Genomic DNA, 16934 nt, shown 5'->3' on the forward strand with positions numbered 1-16934 from the left:
CTCCCTTCAAAGCCCAGCTCTCACGACATCCTGGGGGAAGCCTTCTCCCTCCTCTGTGCCTCTGCAGCATGTGGTTAATTCCTTTGGCACCAGACCATTCCTCATTTGATGCTGCGCCTCCTGCTTCTAGCACCAAACCTGGCACAGTATGGGTGTCAATAAAGCTGTGTTGAAAAGGTGGCAGAAGTGAGATGGGAGACAGCACAGCTGAGCCCAGGGCACTCTCCCGAGGGAGGGGAACAGGTAAGCTGAGTGTCCCCTGGGTCTTGGAGAGGACTGAGGCCATAGCGCTGGTGTGGCCCATCACCCCTTTAACGGATGAGGTCGGTCACTGCAGCAGGCCAAGCGAGGCGCGTGAAGTCGGCTCAGATAACGCATCTGCCATCCTGTGGAGACAGAGCCTATTAATGCTCAATCACGAAGTTTACCATTTCCAGGATGTCCCTCTTAGAAAACATGTTCTGGACACTTTCTTCAAGTCACTGTTGATTTTATCTGACTTTCTCAGTCCAATAAGAGAATCATTTCAATTCCATTTACATTAAATTCAAAAGCTTTCTCTCCTTTTATTATTTTAAATTCAATTCAGAGGGCTGTGTTTTTTTATCCTTAATTTTTTTCATATTCCATAAAGCAGTGTGGAGTTCACAAAACTTGGCCAGTGTTCCTGTACCCTCAAGTTTGGTGCTCCCAGGAATTCTCATCTCTATGAGAGCTTGGGTTTGATGACTCAAAAAAAAAAAAAAAAAAAAAGGAACAAGGGCTCCTGTTTTCAAGCATGGAGTATTTTGCCAGGCATGAGATAAGTGCTCCATATACATGATCTCATTTAATTCTCACAACACTCTCCCTTTTACACAGACAGGAAACTGAGGCTCAAAGAGGCCACGTGACTTGTTTGAGGTCTCATGGCTGGTTAAGGGTCAGAGCAGATATTTGAACCCCAACAGTTATCCTATACCTTTAGCCATTGGTCCACCCTGGCTCACCAATTTCTGGCTCAGAATTCAAATAAGATGGAGGGCGGGGAGTCAGGGATGGAGATGAGGTAGGGCTGGGGACGGGGAAGTGAATGGGGGTAGGAGGGATGGGGGATAGAGGTGGAAGGGAGAGGGGGGAGGTATGGGGGCGCTGTGGAGCAGAGAAGGAGGAAGCTAGAAGAGCTGCAGACAGAGGCCTAAAGGCCAAGCACTGCATTTGGGGAGCATGTGGCTAAAAGATTCTGTGCCGGATGGGAAACCCGTCTGGGAGGGACACGCCTATGAGGGTGATTGTGTACTCTGGAGCCGGGTTACGGGCAGGAGCACTGGACCGGGAGTTGGGGACTCAACTTGATCCCCTCTGCAGAGCCCTCTGCAGTTTGTGGACCACAAGTGTCCACCCCTCACAGAGACTCTTCTGGGGTGAGCATCAGAAGCCCTATTTTACAGATACATTAACGGAGGCTCAGGAGTGAAGTGACTTGTCCAAGGTGGCACAGTCAGTGAGCAGCAAAGCTGGGATGAGTCTCCAGCTCCACCTGTCTCCTTCCTCTCCTCTTTCCCAGGCAAGTCTTTTCCATCTGCGGCCTCAGTTTCCCCCTCTGTACAGTGATGAGAGGGGGCCCTCAGGGCTCTGAGTTGAATGCAAAGCTGGAGTTTCCAGAAAGCCTCTCCTTATGAAGGTCCCTGAGTTTGATTTTTAAAAACTGGGGGAGATAGGAAGGCATCCAGTGTAAGCCAAGATCTGTGGAGCTGGAACCTTGGCTTCAAGAGGGGAAAGGGCATTAGCATCTGCTGGGCACCCAAGGAACACAGAGTGCTAGGCATTAATCCCATTTCACAGTTCAGGAAACTGAGGCTCAGCATAGCCAAGGGACCCATCCAAGGTCACATCCATGGCAGAGCTGGGACTTACAACAGGCTTTTCTGTTCCTTTAGGGACACTCATGACTGCATGGCTCCTATGCTTTTTAGACCCTCCCTCTTCTCCTTTCCTAATGCAAACTGCCCAGAGCAGTCAGACCATTTGTTGTGCACTCACTGTGTGCCAGGCAGTACGCAACAGCTCATGTATAGTACCTCATCAAAGCCTCACAACAGTTCTACTCCCTCCACTTTACACGTAAGAAAACAGAGGCTTACAGAAATCAAGTTACTTGCACACAATCATAGGCTGCTAGGTAGCAAAGCCAGGTTTCAAATGAAGGCTTTCTTGCAGGAAAACTTCAAGCACCAGATTAGGGATGGATGTGACCATCTTTAAGGTCCCTCCATTCTTGTGACTTTATGGGAAATTGCTCTGGAGGGCAGTGTCTGGGCAACCTCACACAGTGTCGGAGCAGAGAGGGCAGATGGCCACTAGGGCAGAGCCTCTGTACTAGGGAGCAGACTCACCTCCTCTGCCTCCAAGGCTAGGCCAGGTGCCAAAGAGCATGTGGTCCCCAAGACACTCAACCATACCAGGAGCACTGTTATAAATGGGGCAACATGTGCTGGGAGGGCAGGACACACGGAGAAAAGGGGTGCCGAGGAGGGGACACTGGACTGGGTTGTGCAGGATGGTTAGGAGTTTGCTGGGTTGGGAAAGGCATTCCAGGCAGAAGTATCAGCAAAAGCCAAGGCCCAGAGGAGGGACTTCAGTAAGGGTTGTTAACGAGGGCGTATTTGGATGCAAACTAAATGGCTGCCTTTGCTCAAAAAGGTTTTCCTACCCAGACCCTCCCGCCCCCCACCCCCAGAACGAGATGAGGCTCAAGCCCCTGTTTCCAAAGTGGGTGGGCTTGACCTGGTTGGAACAGCTTGGCCTCTATGGGCTCATGTACAGCAGGCTCCTCCAGGGCAAGGGGTTTAAAACCATATTCAATTTTGCAGCCTTTTAATCTTACCAGAAACCCCAGCCTCCAGAAAGGGAGACTGTTTTCAGGTGACTTATTTATTTTTAAAAAGGTAAAATGTCTTATTCTTCATCCCATGAGTGCTCTCTCCTCTCATATAGGACAAAAGACCCATCATGTCAGCAGGGCAGGGACCTGCAGGCTCTCAAGATGATGGGGCGCTGGCTTGGGAAAAGTAGTTAAATGCAGACGTCTATCTGCTTCCCTGCTCCATCAGGGCTCCACAGGGCCAGGCTGGCTTTGATTCCCTTCTGTGACCCCACGGCCCACCAGGGCCTGGCACACAGGAGGTGCTCGGTGTCAGCTTGCCGAATAAGTTTCAGATCTGGATATTCTCTCGACATTTGCAAGCAGACTGATGATTCTCTGCCTGGGAGGTGGCTTGGGGTCATGGCTAGCACACAGTCTTTGGAGTCAGGCTGAGACCTGGGTTCAAATTTGACCCCATGATGCACTTGGGGCCTGAACTTGGGCATGAACTGGACTATCCTTTCCCCATCTGTAAAATGGGGATAATTTCAGTCTCCAGCAATGTTCTGAGCGCTGAGATCACACATGTGTGGAAGCCCTCAATATTGAAAAACACCCAATGAGTATTTCAATAATGTTCCTGTCCCCCTTGACTGACTCAAACAAGCTTAAGCAGCCAGGCTCAAATCCTCAGCTCCTGGCTTCCCTCCCTCCCTCCATCATCCAGCAATAAGATCGCAAGATTCAAGGGCAGAATCCTTCCCACGGCGCTAGAAGTCTCACATCACATCATCTTCGTCTCTGGACCCACGACACCTGGCGCACTGGAGAGGCTGCTGCCCCTCCAGTGAGGCAAGTGTCTCAAGGGGAAGATTCTTCCCTCAGTTGAGGGTCACTTTCCCACAGTCTAACTTCCCCAACGCTTGGTTACCGGCCCCTTCAGGAAACCCCCTGCCCACTGAAGCTGCCCCATTTGCTGTGCCATCCTGGACCCCCATCCTCTCAGGGCCTGTCTTCCCCATGCCCTGTCCCTACGTGATGAGGATGGACTGGTAAAGCTCAGACATCTCGAGCTCCCGGATAATTCCCTGGGATGAGCCTGAGATGTTGAGATGAGTCAGGGGTGTCAGCTGCCCTGGGAATGTGCCCAACCCACTAGGCTGCTCTCAGGACACGGGGGCCGGAAGGAGCAGATGCCCTGGGACCCCACACACCGTGATGTGAGACGCACAGAGGACTCTACTCTGCTGAATAGAGAAGCTGGGCAAAGGCAGGTGGTAGAGGGCAGTGTGGCCTGTGGAATGGTCCAGGCAGCTGTGCCCGGTGATACAGAGCAGGCCATTGCGTCTCTGAATGTCAGTTTCTTCTTCTGTAAAATGGGCATGGTAATCCCTGGCTGGAGAGAGACTGTCTCAGAATATATTAGGTCTCTTCTCCCTCAGGACTTCCCATAAGATGCCATCCCGGACCCCCTGTCAAGCCTCTCTCTGAGGTATATCCCTGGTCCCAGGTCCAGTGGCACCTAGGACAGACTGGGCGGGGTAAGGGATGGGGACCAATGGTCAGTGCGGCTGCAGCTGCCAGAGGAACCCGGGCAGGATGTTAAGTCCAGCCTCAAGGCTCCAGCTGTGCATCAGAACTTGGAGGGCAGGGACTAGAGCCTCCTCCCTGTGCCTCTGCCCTGGTTCCCCCTTCTTACCCCGAACAGCCACTGTCTGGCACCGAGCAGGGGCTCTGCATCGCTGGCAGACACCTGACCACAAGGCCACCAGCACATGTGATAGCCCTGCCCACCTCACCAACAGCAGAGGCTGCAGCAGTTAGCTGACCTCAAGTCCAGGTTCCACTCCTGACTGGCTCTTTTGAGCCTCAGGCTCCTCATTTGTAAAATAGCTGTCAAAGATCCTGTCCTAACTCCTAGGGCTAATGTATGAATCTCCTAAGACCATCAGTGTGAAGAGTGTGATTGGGGAAGATGAGAATTAACTAAGCAGTTCCCTATGTCATCTCTTTTAATCCTAATAACGACAGTCCTAAAAGGTAGGTACTATTATCACCCCGTTTTACAATTGAGTATGCTATGGTTCAGAAAGGTTAAGTCACCTGCCTGAGGTCACACAGCCGGTAAGTGGCAGGGCCCGAGGTCGGTGTGACTCCAGACTTGGGCTTTCACCTGCCTTTTACACCTTCATGCTGCGCTCACAGCTTTGGTCAAGCTCTTCACAAAAGTCAGGGGTTGTTGTCATGATTATTTCATAAAACCCAAGGTTATGAGAAGTTTTCCTCTTTCTCCTCTGCCTATCTTTTTCTCGATGTGGAGAAATGCAAACTCAGAGTCTGCTAATTTCTGCAGTCTCAGACAATCAGAATTCCAACCGTCTGAGAGAGCCAACCTAAGAAAGCAAGAAAGTAATCTTTTCAAAGTTAACGTCTTCGAGGCGTCGCGTCAGTATTTGGGTTGGACGTAACCTTGCTATCGTAACACAGATGAAACCCCAAATATAATAAGGCTAAGACAACTCCGACAACGTAAGAAACATAACAGGATATTGCAAAGAGATTAAGGAGCTTCCGCTGGACAGCGTGGAAGGGCCGTGGAAAGGGCAGGGTGGGGAGCGGGCAGTGCACCCTGGGGGCCAGTGAGGCGAGTCCTGAGTCCCTGGCTGAGCCTGAGGATGAACGGCCTGGGCAGAGGGGAGCTGGGCTCCTCCAGGCACCTCTAGGCCCGCCCAGTGCGGGAGCAGAGGCTCCGCAGGCTAAATGTGAACCAGCTGCAAGGATGGGAGTGTTACAGTTGGACGGGGCGGGGAAGGCTTACCTCATGAAAGAACTGTGGAAACGGCTGCTGGAAAGATAATAAAAGGATTAACTGCTATTTTAGTGGGCCATTTACTCTGCAATCAAAGTGTCTCATCTATTTCCTGTTCTCCAGAGGCTCCGGGTCCAAAATTCCTTTGTCTATTACAGCACATGGTAGCAGAGGCCTGTCATGAGAAATTAATAATTGTACAGGGAAGGGAGATTGTATTTATCTGGGGTGCGGGTTAGGGCCCGCCCCCTCCCCTGGGTTACCTACTGCACCAGCCTCGCAGGAAGCGGGAGCACTCCCACTGCGGGCAGGGCGGAGCTCAGAGATCTCTGCTACCATCTCCAGAGGATGGCACCCGGCAGGGCTGGTACCTGGACCCCAGAGAATAATCAGTTTAACAGGAGAAGATATACACAAACAAGAGCATCACGGCTTAGAAAGGTGTGAGTTCAACTTCCACTCCAATGGTTACTAGCCGTGTAACCCTGGGCAAGTTACTTTTATCGTTGTTATCAATACTATTATTACTATCATGATTATTAGTCTCTATTATTATTGTTACTATGGTTTGTCTCTAACTAGCTGTGTGGCCTGGGGTAAATTATGCAGTCTCTCTGAGCCTCAGTTTCCTCATCTGTAAAATGGGGATTAATAGTATCTGCCCCATAGGGTTGTTGTGAGGACCACATGGAGTATGAGGACCATGGGCTTAGAATAGCCCCCGCACACAGTCAGCACTCAGGAGCTGCTTGCTGGTGTTATTACCATAATCCTAAACCCCCTAAGAGGCAAGATGAAGTGTTCTCACAGCAGCAGGTGGAAGGCCAGCTGGACCCTACTGAACCTTTGTTTCTTCATCTATAAAATCCCTTGGTTTCACAGGACTCTTGTAAAGATTAAACGCAACCATGGGTAAGTATAGACATGGCTTGAACATCATCTCCTGCATGAAGCCCTTCTAGATCTCTCCTCCCTGGGCCGATGCAAACTCCATCCCAGACCCCGTCACTCATCTCCACACCCATCTCCCACGCATCTCTGACTGTGAGTGCCCTCAGGCAAAGATCTTGGCAGGTCCAGGTCTGTCTCCAGAGCCAGGTGTAAGCCAGTGTTCTGTGGAATCTGCTGAACCAAAAGAGATTCTGGCAGGCTGGCCCCAGAGAAGAAACCCTACGGAGAGATCCTGAGACTGCTCTGAGTGATTTGAGCCTCTGTGACCCACTCACTGGGCATCAATTTCCCAACCTGGAAAACGGACAGGGAAGGCCTAGATCATCTCCAAGGTCCCTCATGTCTAACACAGAAACTCCTGGATGCTGTGATTCTACACGGGAGCCGGAGTGCGAGAAGGCCACTGACCATGCCACACGAGGGTTCAGGCCAGGCAGCCTCTTCGAGGACCCTGCGTACACCACTGGGATCACCCCAGGAGAGAAGACACGAAGGAGAACTGTAGCCCGGCAGCTGTCAACTGCAGGATCTCAGAGAGAGACAGGACTGTCTGCGGTCCAGGAGCCTTACCCTGCGATGTCCGCTGGGCATCTCTTTCCAGGCAGGGGCGTGCCCTCTCACAAGACACACGTGTCACAACACCCCAAAGGAACAGGGGCGTCGCCAGGAACCGGCCCAGCCACCAGTTCTCCCTCCAGCACACTCTCGGCCCAAAGACACACGATACAGTCAGCTTCTCAGCCTGCTCACTCCAGCCTCTCCCCCCGACCCCAGCACGCCAACCCTGACCCTCACTTGTCTGCAAAGTGAATTCCTTCTCATACTCAAGACCCAGCCTCCTCAAAGCTGAATAAGTTGGTCCAGTGGGTACCCAGCTCACAGCTCCACAAGCAGATGCGCCCCAAGGGCGAACAGCTAGTCCCAGGAGGATGGAGTTTATGCTGCTGGTTGCCCCTCCCTGGTCCTGCAAATGCTGCCCTGCACTTTGAGCAGGGACAGAGGTGCACCTCTCCCCGAGCTGCACCCCTTCCCAGACTGAGTTCTCCATGAGGTAGGGCCCAGTGACAGCACACAAGTGTTGGAAGAACTCAACTTTGGCTACAACACTGGCCCTGAAGACCAGACACACTGCTTCCTTCCTCTGCCTTACCCAAGCCCCAGCAGCTGGGAAGACAGAGCTGGGCCTTGGTGGCTCCACCAGCCCTTCCAATCCCAGGCAGGCGCCTGTCCTGGTGGGCTGGCTGGGCCTTGTGGGTAGGCACGGTGGCTTGGCTAAAGATATCAGGGACTAAGACTACATTTCTAACCTCTGATACGGATTTCCACCGCAGTGAGAGCAGAACATGCAAATGACCACTTAGAAGGGCTGGAGGCCTGGGTGCCTATATTTTGTGTGTGTGTGCGTGTGTGTGTGTGTGTGTGTGTGTGTGTGTCTCCCTGGAAAGCCTAGTTTCAGCCTCAGCCAGAACACTGCAGGTGCTATGCAGGGCCTTATCTGCTAACCCTTGGCCTTACCCCAAAGCCTGCCCTGGGTACCCACAGCTCTGAAGCCGGACGCCTGTGAGGACCCGGCGCTCTCTGGAGGAACTCAAGCCTGTGGCTGCTCCAGGAGGCCCCAGAGCCTCCCTGGGAAGGGCTCCGGGTGAAGAGCCAGTGCTGGGGGAGAGCGTACTCTCCATGACTCACCTGGCCATCGGCAGGTGTGACACTGAGCATTTGTACATAAGAGAGAAGGCTGGCCGAGCCGCTTTGACCTCAGAGCACGTGTGTCACCACCTGAACGAGTGTGTGTGACACCAGGCCGTGGAGGGTGGAGGACGGGGTACCTGGCCCTCCGCCAAGGTTCCCAGCGACAGGGCACTGACCACTGTGACCAGTGGCCACATCCCAGCCAGCCCCCAGGGTGAGGAGCCTAGGCAGGGCTCTCCCAGGGCAGTGAGGTGGGTGCTGCCCTGCTGGGGGCGGCGGGGGCACAGCCCGGCGGCCGTGGGAACTCACCATGCACTTGTTGGGCTTCTCGCCCGAGTGCACCCTCATGTGGATGAGCAGCTTGTAGCGGGCATTGAAGGGCTTGTAGCGGCGCACGCACCCCGCCCAGAAGCAGGTGAAGTCCTCGCCCTTGCGCTGGTCAATGTGGCTCTTCTCAATGTGCCGCACCAGCTCCTCCTGCTGCTCGTAGGCTGCACAGCAGTCCACCCAACGGCACGCCTGCCGCCCAGCCACGCCCCTGCCCGCCAGGCCCAGCCCCAGGCCTCCAAGGCCCGGGCCAGGCGGCAGCTGAGACAGGGGGTAGGGGGGCGGCAGGCCCTGCTGGTGAGGCCCGAAGAGCTCTGAGAACTCGTCCGCGGGCTCCTGCTTCAGGAAGCCGGACTTCCGGCAGGCTTCCAGTTGCAAACTGCCCTCGTGGCTCTCGGTGGACGCAGGGCTGGGCCGGGCCCTCTTGGGAGGGCCCCCCGGGTCTCCCGGCAGAGGGGGGCTCCGGAGTCCATTTACGCAGGTGACCAGAGCTGTCTGGGAGGAGCGGATGATGGAGGTGATGTCGGAGGAGGCGCAGGGCGAGGCGGAGGCTGAGGAGGCGGGGGGCAGGCCCAAGAGGCAGCAGCGCTTCAGGCCACCCTCGGGCGGGTGGGCCTCAGGTGGGGGGCCCAGGCCAGAGCTGGGTTCACTGCCCAGAAGGTAGCAGGAAGGTGCGGGGTTGGCGAGGCCTCGGCCCGAGAGGTCCAGGTCTGTGTGCAGGCCCGTGGCTGGCGGGGCCCGGCAGTGGGCAGACAGGGGTGCGCGAGCTTCCGTCATGGCCCGGTAGTCAGGCAGGGACTCCTGCTTGATGTGCTGTGTGGCCGGGAGGCCTCCATTCACATAGGTGGCCTGGGGCCTGGGCGACCTGGAAGACAGTGCACAGGGGTCATGAGAGGGTGGGCACTCCACAGTGGGGAGGTCCGGGCAGGGGACAGTGGCGAGCCTGACGACCGAGGGGCGGAGAAGCCCAGAGCAAGAGAGGGAGGCTGAGGGCTGGCAGCAGACAGACCAGGACTGGTTGCCCGGTCAGCAGGGAAGAATGTGGAGGGAGAAGGGGAGAGAGAGGAAGAGGAGGGGGCTGGGGAGAGGTTCGAGAGAGGCAGGAGGTCTGAAAGCATGAATGTGCCGAGGAGGATGCCCGAAAGGAGTGCATTTCATCCTTTTATTAACTCCAGACCACCCTCTCCAGCCCAATTGCTATCCGTCCTGCCACTGAGGCCTCCCTGGGTCTGCCCTGTCCCCCTCCCCGTGACCTTCTAGTGACTTCTGGAGGACGAAGGCTGAGGATGGCTCTTTGAGGGACACCAGGTCCAGTTTGTTTTAAATTCTGCTTACTTGTCCCTTAAATCTCTCTTGATTCTTGTAATGTTTCTTAATTTCTCAAAATGTGATGTTTTGCCCCAAGCAATCTGTTCTTTCCACTGTGAACATCAGCGGATGGGGTTTGGATCACAGTCACAGTGAGGGGTCATCCTAGGAAAAACTGAGGAAAAGTTTCTTGGGGGGAATGTCCAGAATTTCAAGGTCATGAATGTACAAAATGAAGCTGTAGGCAGGCAGGCCAGGTGCGGCAGCAAGAGACCTGGGTTAACATCTCTTAACCCTCAGGTCTCAGCCACTCGCAGCTCAGCGAACCTTACTTAGCAAGGTGCTCTGGGCCTCTCCCCATAGCCCAGCGTCGAATGGTTCTCCTGAGGGTGAGGATGGTGATGGGCAGGGCCCAGCTGGCCAAGATGCTCTCATCATCACACATGCGGTACATGCATTCCTGGAGGGGGCCTCTCACAAATGTGGGACAAGTAAGTGCAGGAAGAGATATCAGGGCCTGCCGGTCATCAGAGGGCTCTGAGAAGGAGAGAGACCAGCAAGGTGACACTGGGCTCAGGGTCCGAGAAGCCCCAGCAGCTGGCTGGGCAGAACAGGAGGCCTGCTTATGTGCCCAAAGTCTGACTAGGATACCCCATGCGCCCTCACACCTGTCCCCATCCGAGCCTCAGTCTTCTCACCTGTGAAATAAGGACTAACCCTCCCTACCTCAGAGGGAGGCTGCCAGGATCAAGGGAGGAAACAGATGCTGTGACAGCCCTCTGGGAAGAGGACAGCAGGGTGAATGGTGCAATCAGCACTGCCATCATTAACACTGCCGTCCTGGGGCTCTTTGCAGCCGGGGGTTGTGGCGCCATCACCTGTCCCTCTGCTTCCCAGCGTGGCCCTGTAGCCCCAGCCCCTCCCTCTCGGGCTCCCTGCAGCTGTGGCATCCTCCGCTCCAGCCCTGAGGTGGAAGGGAGGGGACAGGACAGGGGAGAAGGAAAGTCAGAGCCCGGAGCTGTCTGAGAGCACCGGCTCCAACCCCATCGCTACCAAGAGGGCACAGGGCTCACTGCAGTCACAAGCAGCAAACCAGCAGCAGGGCTGGGACCAGAACCCAGGCTCCGCTTCTTCCTCCCGGGTGTAGAGTTCTCCTGTGTAGACCTAACCTGAAGTGCTCCCTGGATAGGAGGTTGGGGGAGGGGCTCTTCTTCTGTTTGGTTCTCAACTACACTTGAACAATTCTCTGCCTCACTCACCAGAGACCTCTCTTCCCTCCCAGGAACTCTGCTGTCCAGAGCACGGTCACCAGGTGGAATCAGAAGGAGCAAACACATACCCCTCCATCTCTAGGGCTGGGGATCCTGGGCCCACCACTGCCAGCAGAAAGCTCCGAGTGGCTTAAAGATTGGATTTGAAGTTGTGACTTTGTGGAGCTTAAAAAAAATAAGTGCACAGCTGTTCCTTGCGTGGTCATGATCCTGGGCCTGGCAGAGGTGGGCACGGGTGGGGAAGGGCAGCCAGGTAAGCATCTGTTTGAAGCAACTGCTTTAACAGCAGCGCCAGCTTAAAGCAACCAACACCAGAAGAGAACAGCTGTGGTGTTCTGTGACTGAAGTTACCCGAATAATCAACAGCAAAACCTCGAATGGCATCAGGCAGGGAGGGGGCAGCTCAGGCCTTAGGGTTTCCTGGCTCCGAATGCCAGCTAAGGCAGCCCCTCCCCTTGCCCTCAGTGTCTCTGTGAGGCTGGGCAGTGGTTCTGGCCCTGCTCTGCCGCTGAGCCCTGTACACCCCAGGCAAATCCCATCACATCTCTAGAAATTGTGAGTGTGGTCCCTAGAAAAAGTGGACAACTCCAGGTGCTTTCCCAGGGGCCGCCTCAGGAATCCTAACAGTGTAAGGGTGCACGGTATCTACTGAAGTCATGGCCAAGTTCTTCAAGGGAGAGACTACTATCTGTTTGACACTTTTGAAAACTGAAGCAACTTGCCCAAGCCCTCAGAGGCAGGCAGTGATAGAGCAGGAATGTGAACCTGGATCTGTTTGAATCAGAGGGAGCCGCATGAACGGAGAGACCCCAAACACAACGCGATCTGGTGGGAGGGAGAAGGCACAGGATCCAACTGGGTATGGGATAGGGGCTGGGGCCCTCTTTTTCTTTAGGAAAATGAGGGAGTTTGGGAGAGCCAGATCAGCAGCAGAGGTGGCAGCAACTCAGACTGAGGCTGGCGTAGGGTTCTGGGTACAGACTCTCCTGTGCCCTGTCAAATGACATTCAAAAGACGAATGATGTTTCTGATCATCTCTACCAAAAGAGAAAAGAAAACAAAATCCACTTCCTTAGCTTTCACTAGGTTAGTGTAGCTTCTGCCATGAGATAGAAAGAATTTCACTGGAGAAACTGGATGCTGCCAGGGGGGCCTCAGTGAATAATCAAGCAGATAAATGCATTTGACTGTCACCAAACAATGCACAGCTCCAAGTCTAAAAGATGCTTGCTTAACTCCTCATCATGTACTTAATTGTGTCCCCCTAAAATTCACAGGTTGAAGTCCTAAACCCCATTGTGACTGGATTTGGAGGTAGGGCCTTCAGGGAGGTAATTAAGGTTAAATGAGGTCATAGGGTGGGGCCCTGATCCAACCAGACTGGAGTCCTTGTAAGAAGAAAAGACACCAGGGGTGTGCACACCGAGAAAAGACCATGTGAGGACACAGCGAGTGAGAAGGTGGCCATCTGCAAGCCAAGGAGAGAGCTCTCAGGAGAAACCAAACCTGCAGACACCTTGATCTTGGACTTCCAACTTCCCTGTGAGGAAATAAATGTCTGTTGTTTAAGCCACCCAACCTGAGGTGTTTTGTTATGGCAGCCCAAGCAGACTAACACACTCCTGTAAATCAGAAGTCTCACTAATACCAAAGAAAGCCACAGGGAATCTACATTCTCAAAGAAAAATGGTTCCATGTGGGAAGAATAAGCATCCTGCTAATTAGTAATATCTCCCACCATGGAGCTCCCACTGGAAAGTAAACTCTGTCGGGGAGATCTCTGCTTCCTTCACCAAGGCACCCACCCCTGATAAATGACTGGTGAAGGAACCAATTGCAAGCAACCAGTTGCAGGCAACTGGGCCAGTTTTTAGACTCTGTGATCTGTGAGACAGGCCCCAGGCCAGCAGCCCCAGGCACTGGCTCAGGGCCCTAGGGCTGAGCAGGTGGGTGCAGAGGCCTGTCTGTCTGCCTGTCAGCAAACCACAGGGCACAGAGGCATGGCTTGGATCCTGGGAGAAGCCGCAGGAGGCAGAGTTCAGCCCCATATGCAATCTGGCAGAACATCTGTCCAGAGGTGAACATCACTGGTAATGTGCCAGCACTGAATGATGGTTACCTGGCAGAGTTGTATGGGGTGATGGCTTCTTGGGGCAGGAGACGCCTGGGTGGAGGAACCCCTCTCGGCTCTCGGAGCAGTCCAGGGTTCATCACTACAGCATGCGTGAACCCTGAGCTGGGTCTTCCCTCCCCAACCTCTCCCCCCATCCTCTGAATCTTTTTCTTCTTCTGAAATGATTGATTCTCTGTAAAGTCAGCTCAGCTTCTGCAACAGGGAAACACACCTCAATAAAGCCACTCCTGTCTTTCATGGGGCCTTGCAATGCTGAGGTCCAGAGCCTAGACCAGGCGGCCATCCATGTGCTACTGGGCTCCGGCTGGTCTCTGGCCCTCCTGTGCCTCAGTTTCCCTGTGTGTCCCACGAGCCAGGCAGACCAGGTGAGGTCTGGAGGCCCTAGGTCTGTGGCTTCCAGCTACCGTCCACAGAAGGCAGCTGATGCATGGGGTCGGAGCACATACCTGCTGGGGTGGGGGAAATGCAGCAGCCTCTCGCAGGCTGAGGGGTGGCCCCGGGGTGGTGGGCTTCCTGCAGGGAGAAACAGGCCCTGGCGGCAGGGGAGGCCAGGGCCTTCAGCAAGGTCCAGGTCCAGTAGACTCTTCTCCGAGCCCGGAGTGCAGTGGCCGTAGCTCCCGTTCACTATGCAGAGAGAGACAGGAAAAGGAGACAAAGTGAGTGGGGATGGCCTGCAGAGGGCAGTCACTGGGGTACTGGGTGGGACAGAGTGCCCTTGAGAAACACTAACTGAACCCTTGCTGCATTCCAGGCACTGGGGACACCTATTAATTCCCATAATCACCAGCAGGATCAATAATAAAATCCCCAGTTCTCAGATGCAGATGCTGAGCTCCAGTGGGTAATTGATCTTTACACAAACACAGAGCACTTACAACGTACCAGACACTATCGTGGGTGCAGGAAACATGGTGAACTAGACACACACACCTGCCTCTTGGAGCTTACAATCTATGATCCTGGCGCTCATTTGACAAGATGCAAGGCCATGGCTGGGGCTGGCTGCCCAGCAGGCCAGGTGAGCATCACTAACATCTGTAGGTCAAGGAGGAGGTGCTCACTAAACAGCATGTGTTCTTCTTATCACCGGAGCTGAATCCACATTGTTTTCCAAATTGCATTACCCCATAGAAGCACGGTATACAGTTATTCACGCCTCTGTATCCTCCACGGTTCTTTGACAGCCTAACTATCATATGCCCTACCGTGCCCCACTCCTGGGATTTTTAGGAAGACAAACTGAGGCAGATGTGCCTCAATTAGTCTTGAAATCTATAGAAAGCCCTTGAAAGCCCTTAAAAACTATATAAAGTATAACAAAAATGTTAGCCATGGTTGTTATAAGCCACCTGCCCTCTCTGGGCCTCAGTTTTCTCATCTATAGTGTGAGGAGGGTTAATCTGAAGACTATCTTCTCGGGCTTTCTGCCCAGTCACTTGGCAGGGTTATGCTAAGGAGGAAAGGGATTTGGGGCCTGATATGCCCAATGTGAACCTCTACTGCCCCCAACCAAGTGTGTGACTCGGACAGGTCCCTTCCGGAGGCTGAGTCCCCCTGTGTCAAATGGGGACAGCCACACCAGTTCTCCAGAGATGCTGTGAGGTGTGGAGAGCTGAGGTGCAGAGCCCCTAGCCAAGCGCGGGTGCCTAGTAGGTGGTGCATCTGGAGTGGAAAGCGGTCGTATTGTCAAAGAGCACTTTGAAAAGTATAAAGTGTCTGACAGATGCAATAAAACATTAGTAACAGGCCCAAGGATTGTCCAGGGACTGTCAACACTGAGCGAGATAAACCATTAAGATGAGAAAAGAGCTGACACCAGCACACGATCAGCCCTGAAGCTAAGCAGGATGTGCAGGCCCTGACTCCACTGCCTCACTGGGGCCTCCTGCAGCCCTCGTAGGGAGAGATCAGTATTATGCCCATTGTACAGAGGAGAGAGCAGAGGTTCACGAAGGCTAAACTACTCACCCAAGATCACACAGCTAGTAAGAGTCTGGGCTGGATCTCTGGCTCAGGTCCATCAGACCCAAACCCATGTCTTAATCACTATGTAATAAAAAGTGGCCTCTTAGGAAGACAGAAGTCCAACCTCATCCTCAAGGATCCAGCTCCCCCAACCCTAATTCTAGCTTTACCCCACCCCCAGGCAGCCCCTTCACAGAAGGCCAGACCCTCAGTGCTTACTCGCCACGTGCCCAAAGCTCCGAACAGGCACTAGGCATTCACCTGCCGAGCACTTTACAGTTTGCAGATGAGAATACCATGCTCTCAAGGTCCCAGGGCAGGTGACAAGTCTCCAGACAAGTATTTCCTCAGAAGTGGACCTCTGGTCACCTTCCCAGGCCAAGCACTGGGCCAATGTCCTGCTGTGAGGAACGCTCACTCCTGCTGGCTTTGGCTGCTGCTTGGCCAGCCCCTCAAAAGCTTATTTTTTAATAACTTGGTTGTTTTTTAATTAAAAAGAAATCCCTGGTAACAAATGTGAATGGCCTGAGTTAATGAGAGCCGGCTGCCGCTCATTTAAGTCCTCCTCTGCAAGGCGGTCTCTGCCTTTTCCAAATTGTTTCTGCTTGTGATTTTATTGCCCCATTGAGGCAAACCCTGGGACTGGGCCTGAGAAAACTGTGGATGATTTTATGACCATTAATAGCATTTGGCGCAAAGAGAGCTTCATCACCACACGGGGCTGTTCTGCCAGGGTCTTTCTTCCAGCGTCTTTGGGTCAGGGACGTGGTTCCAAGCTTCTTTCAAGGACCCACGAGGCCCGTTGGGGACCTCTGGTTTACCTACCCCTCCTTCCCACAGGAGGATGTATGGAGAGATGGAAGGCGGGGCCCCAGAAAGGCGCCAGGGAGCCCAGCATGCATCAAGCCCTATTCATCAGCCCTTCCTATTTGATCAACAGGAACATTTGATTCTTTTAAGTGTCCATCCCTGTGAGGTGGGCTCATTACAGCCACTTTCCAGATGAGAAATGTTGAAGTTTGGAGAGATTAGGTGTCTTTCACCAGGCTCTGGGGTCTGTAAGACGCGGGGCCACAATTCAAACCCGTATCTCTCACACACTTCAAAGCTCAAGTCCTGTCCTGCTGCCTCTCAGCCAACTGATGAACGACTGGGGACCCCCAAACAAGCATCCCCACCTTTGACTCCAATAAGATCATGCTGGGGAGCCTTTGGGGAAGTCAAAGTGCAACCGTTACAATGACTGCTAAACTTCAATCTTTGCAACAACTCTGCCAGGCGGTAAGACCACTCCATCTCAGATGAGCATACAAAGGCTCAGAGAAATTTAGTGGGTTACCCAAGGTCACACAGGGAGTAAGGGGCTCAGTTGGGATGCAAACCCGTCACCTCTGGGGAAGAAACAGTCATTACCAGACAAACAATTGGGGACTATTGGCTTCTTTTCCACTGGATACAGTAAGAAGTTTTCCTACAATAAATAAACACACAGCTTTGGGAGGGAGGGAGGAAGGAGCCCCTCAGGTCACAGTTTGGCACTGCTCGGGGATCCAAGCCCATTCAAGCCCTTGTCTTATGTGACTCTCACAGCACCCTGATGAAAGCATTGCCCTCCCCACCTCACAGAGGGAAGGA

The 16934-nt window shown here is 53.7% G+C and overlaps 1 protein-coding gene across 4 annotated transcripts in view; it reads right to left on the reverse strand.

Annotated features, from left to right (window-relative positions):
• Window positions 1-16934, reverse strand: part of GLIS1 (GLIS family zinc finger 1) — a 226858-nt gene that overhangs the window by 74664 nt on the left and 135260 nt on the right. For all 4 annotated transcript variants that reach the window (XM_057534868.1, XM_057534863.1, XM_007164431.2 and 1 more), the window contains 2 exons: window positions 13781-13958; window positions 8604-9486 (listed from right to left, as the gene is read on the reverse strand). In XM_057534868.1, the coding sequence (XP_057390851.1) occupies window positions 8604-9486; window positions 13781-13958 (1061 nt within the window). The remainder of the gene's footprint in view (window positions 1-8603; window positions 9487-13780; window positions 13959-16934) is intronic.

The sequence above is a fragment of the Balaenoptera acutorostrata genome, chromosome 1 (assembly GCF_949987535.1).
Source record: "Balaenoptera acutorostrata chromosome 1, mBalAcu1.1, whole genome shotgun sequence".
Lineage (NCBI taxonomy): Eukaryota > Metazoa > Chordata > Mammalia > Artiodactyla > Balaenopteridae > Balaenoptera > Balaenoptera acutorostrata.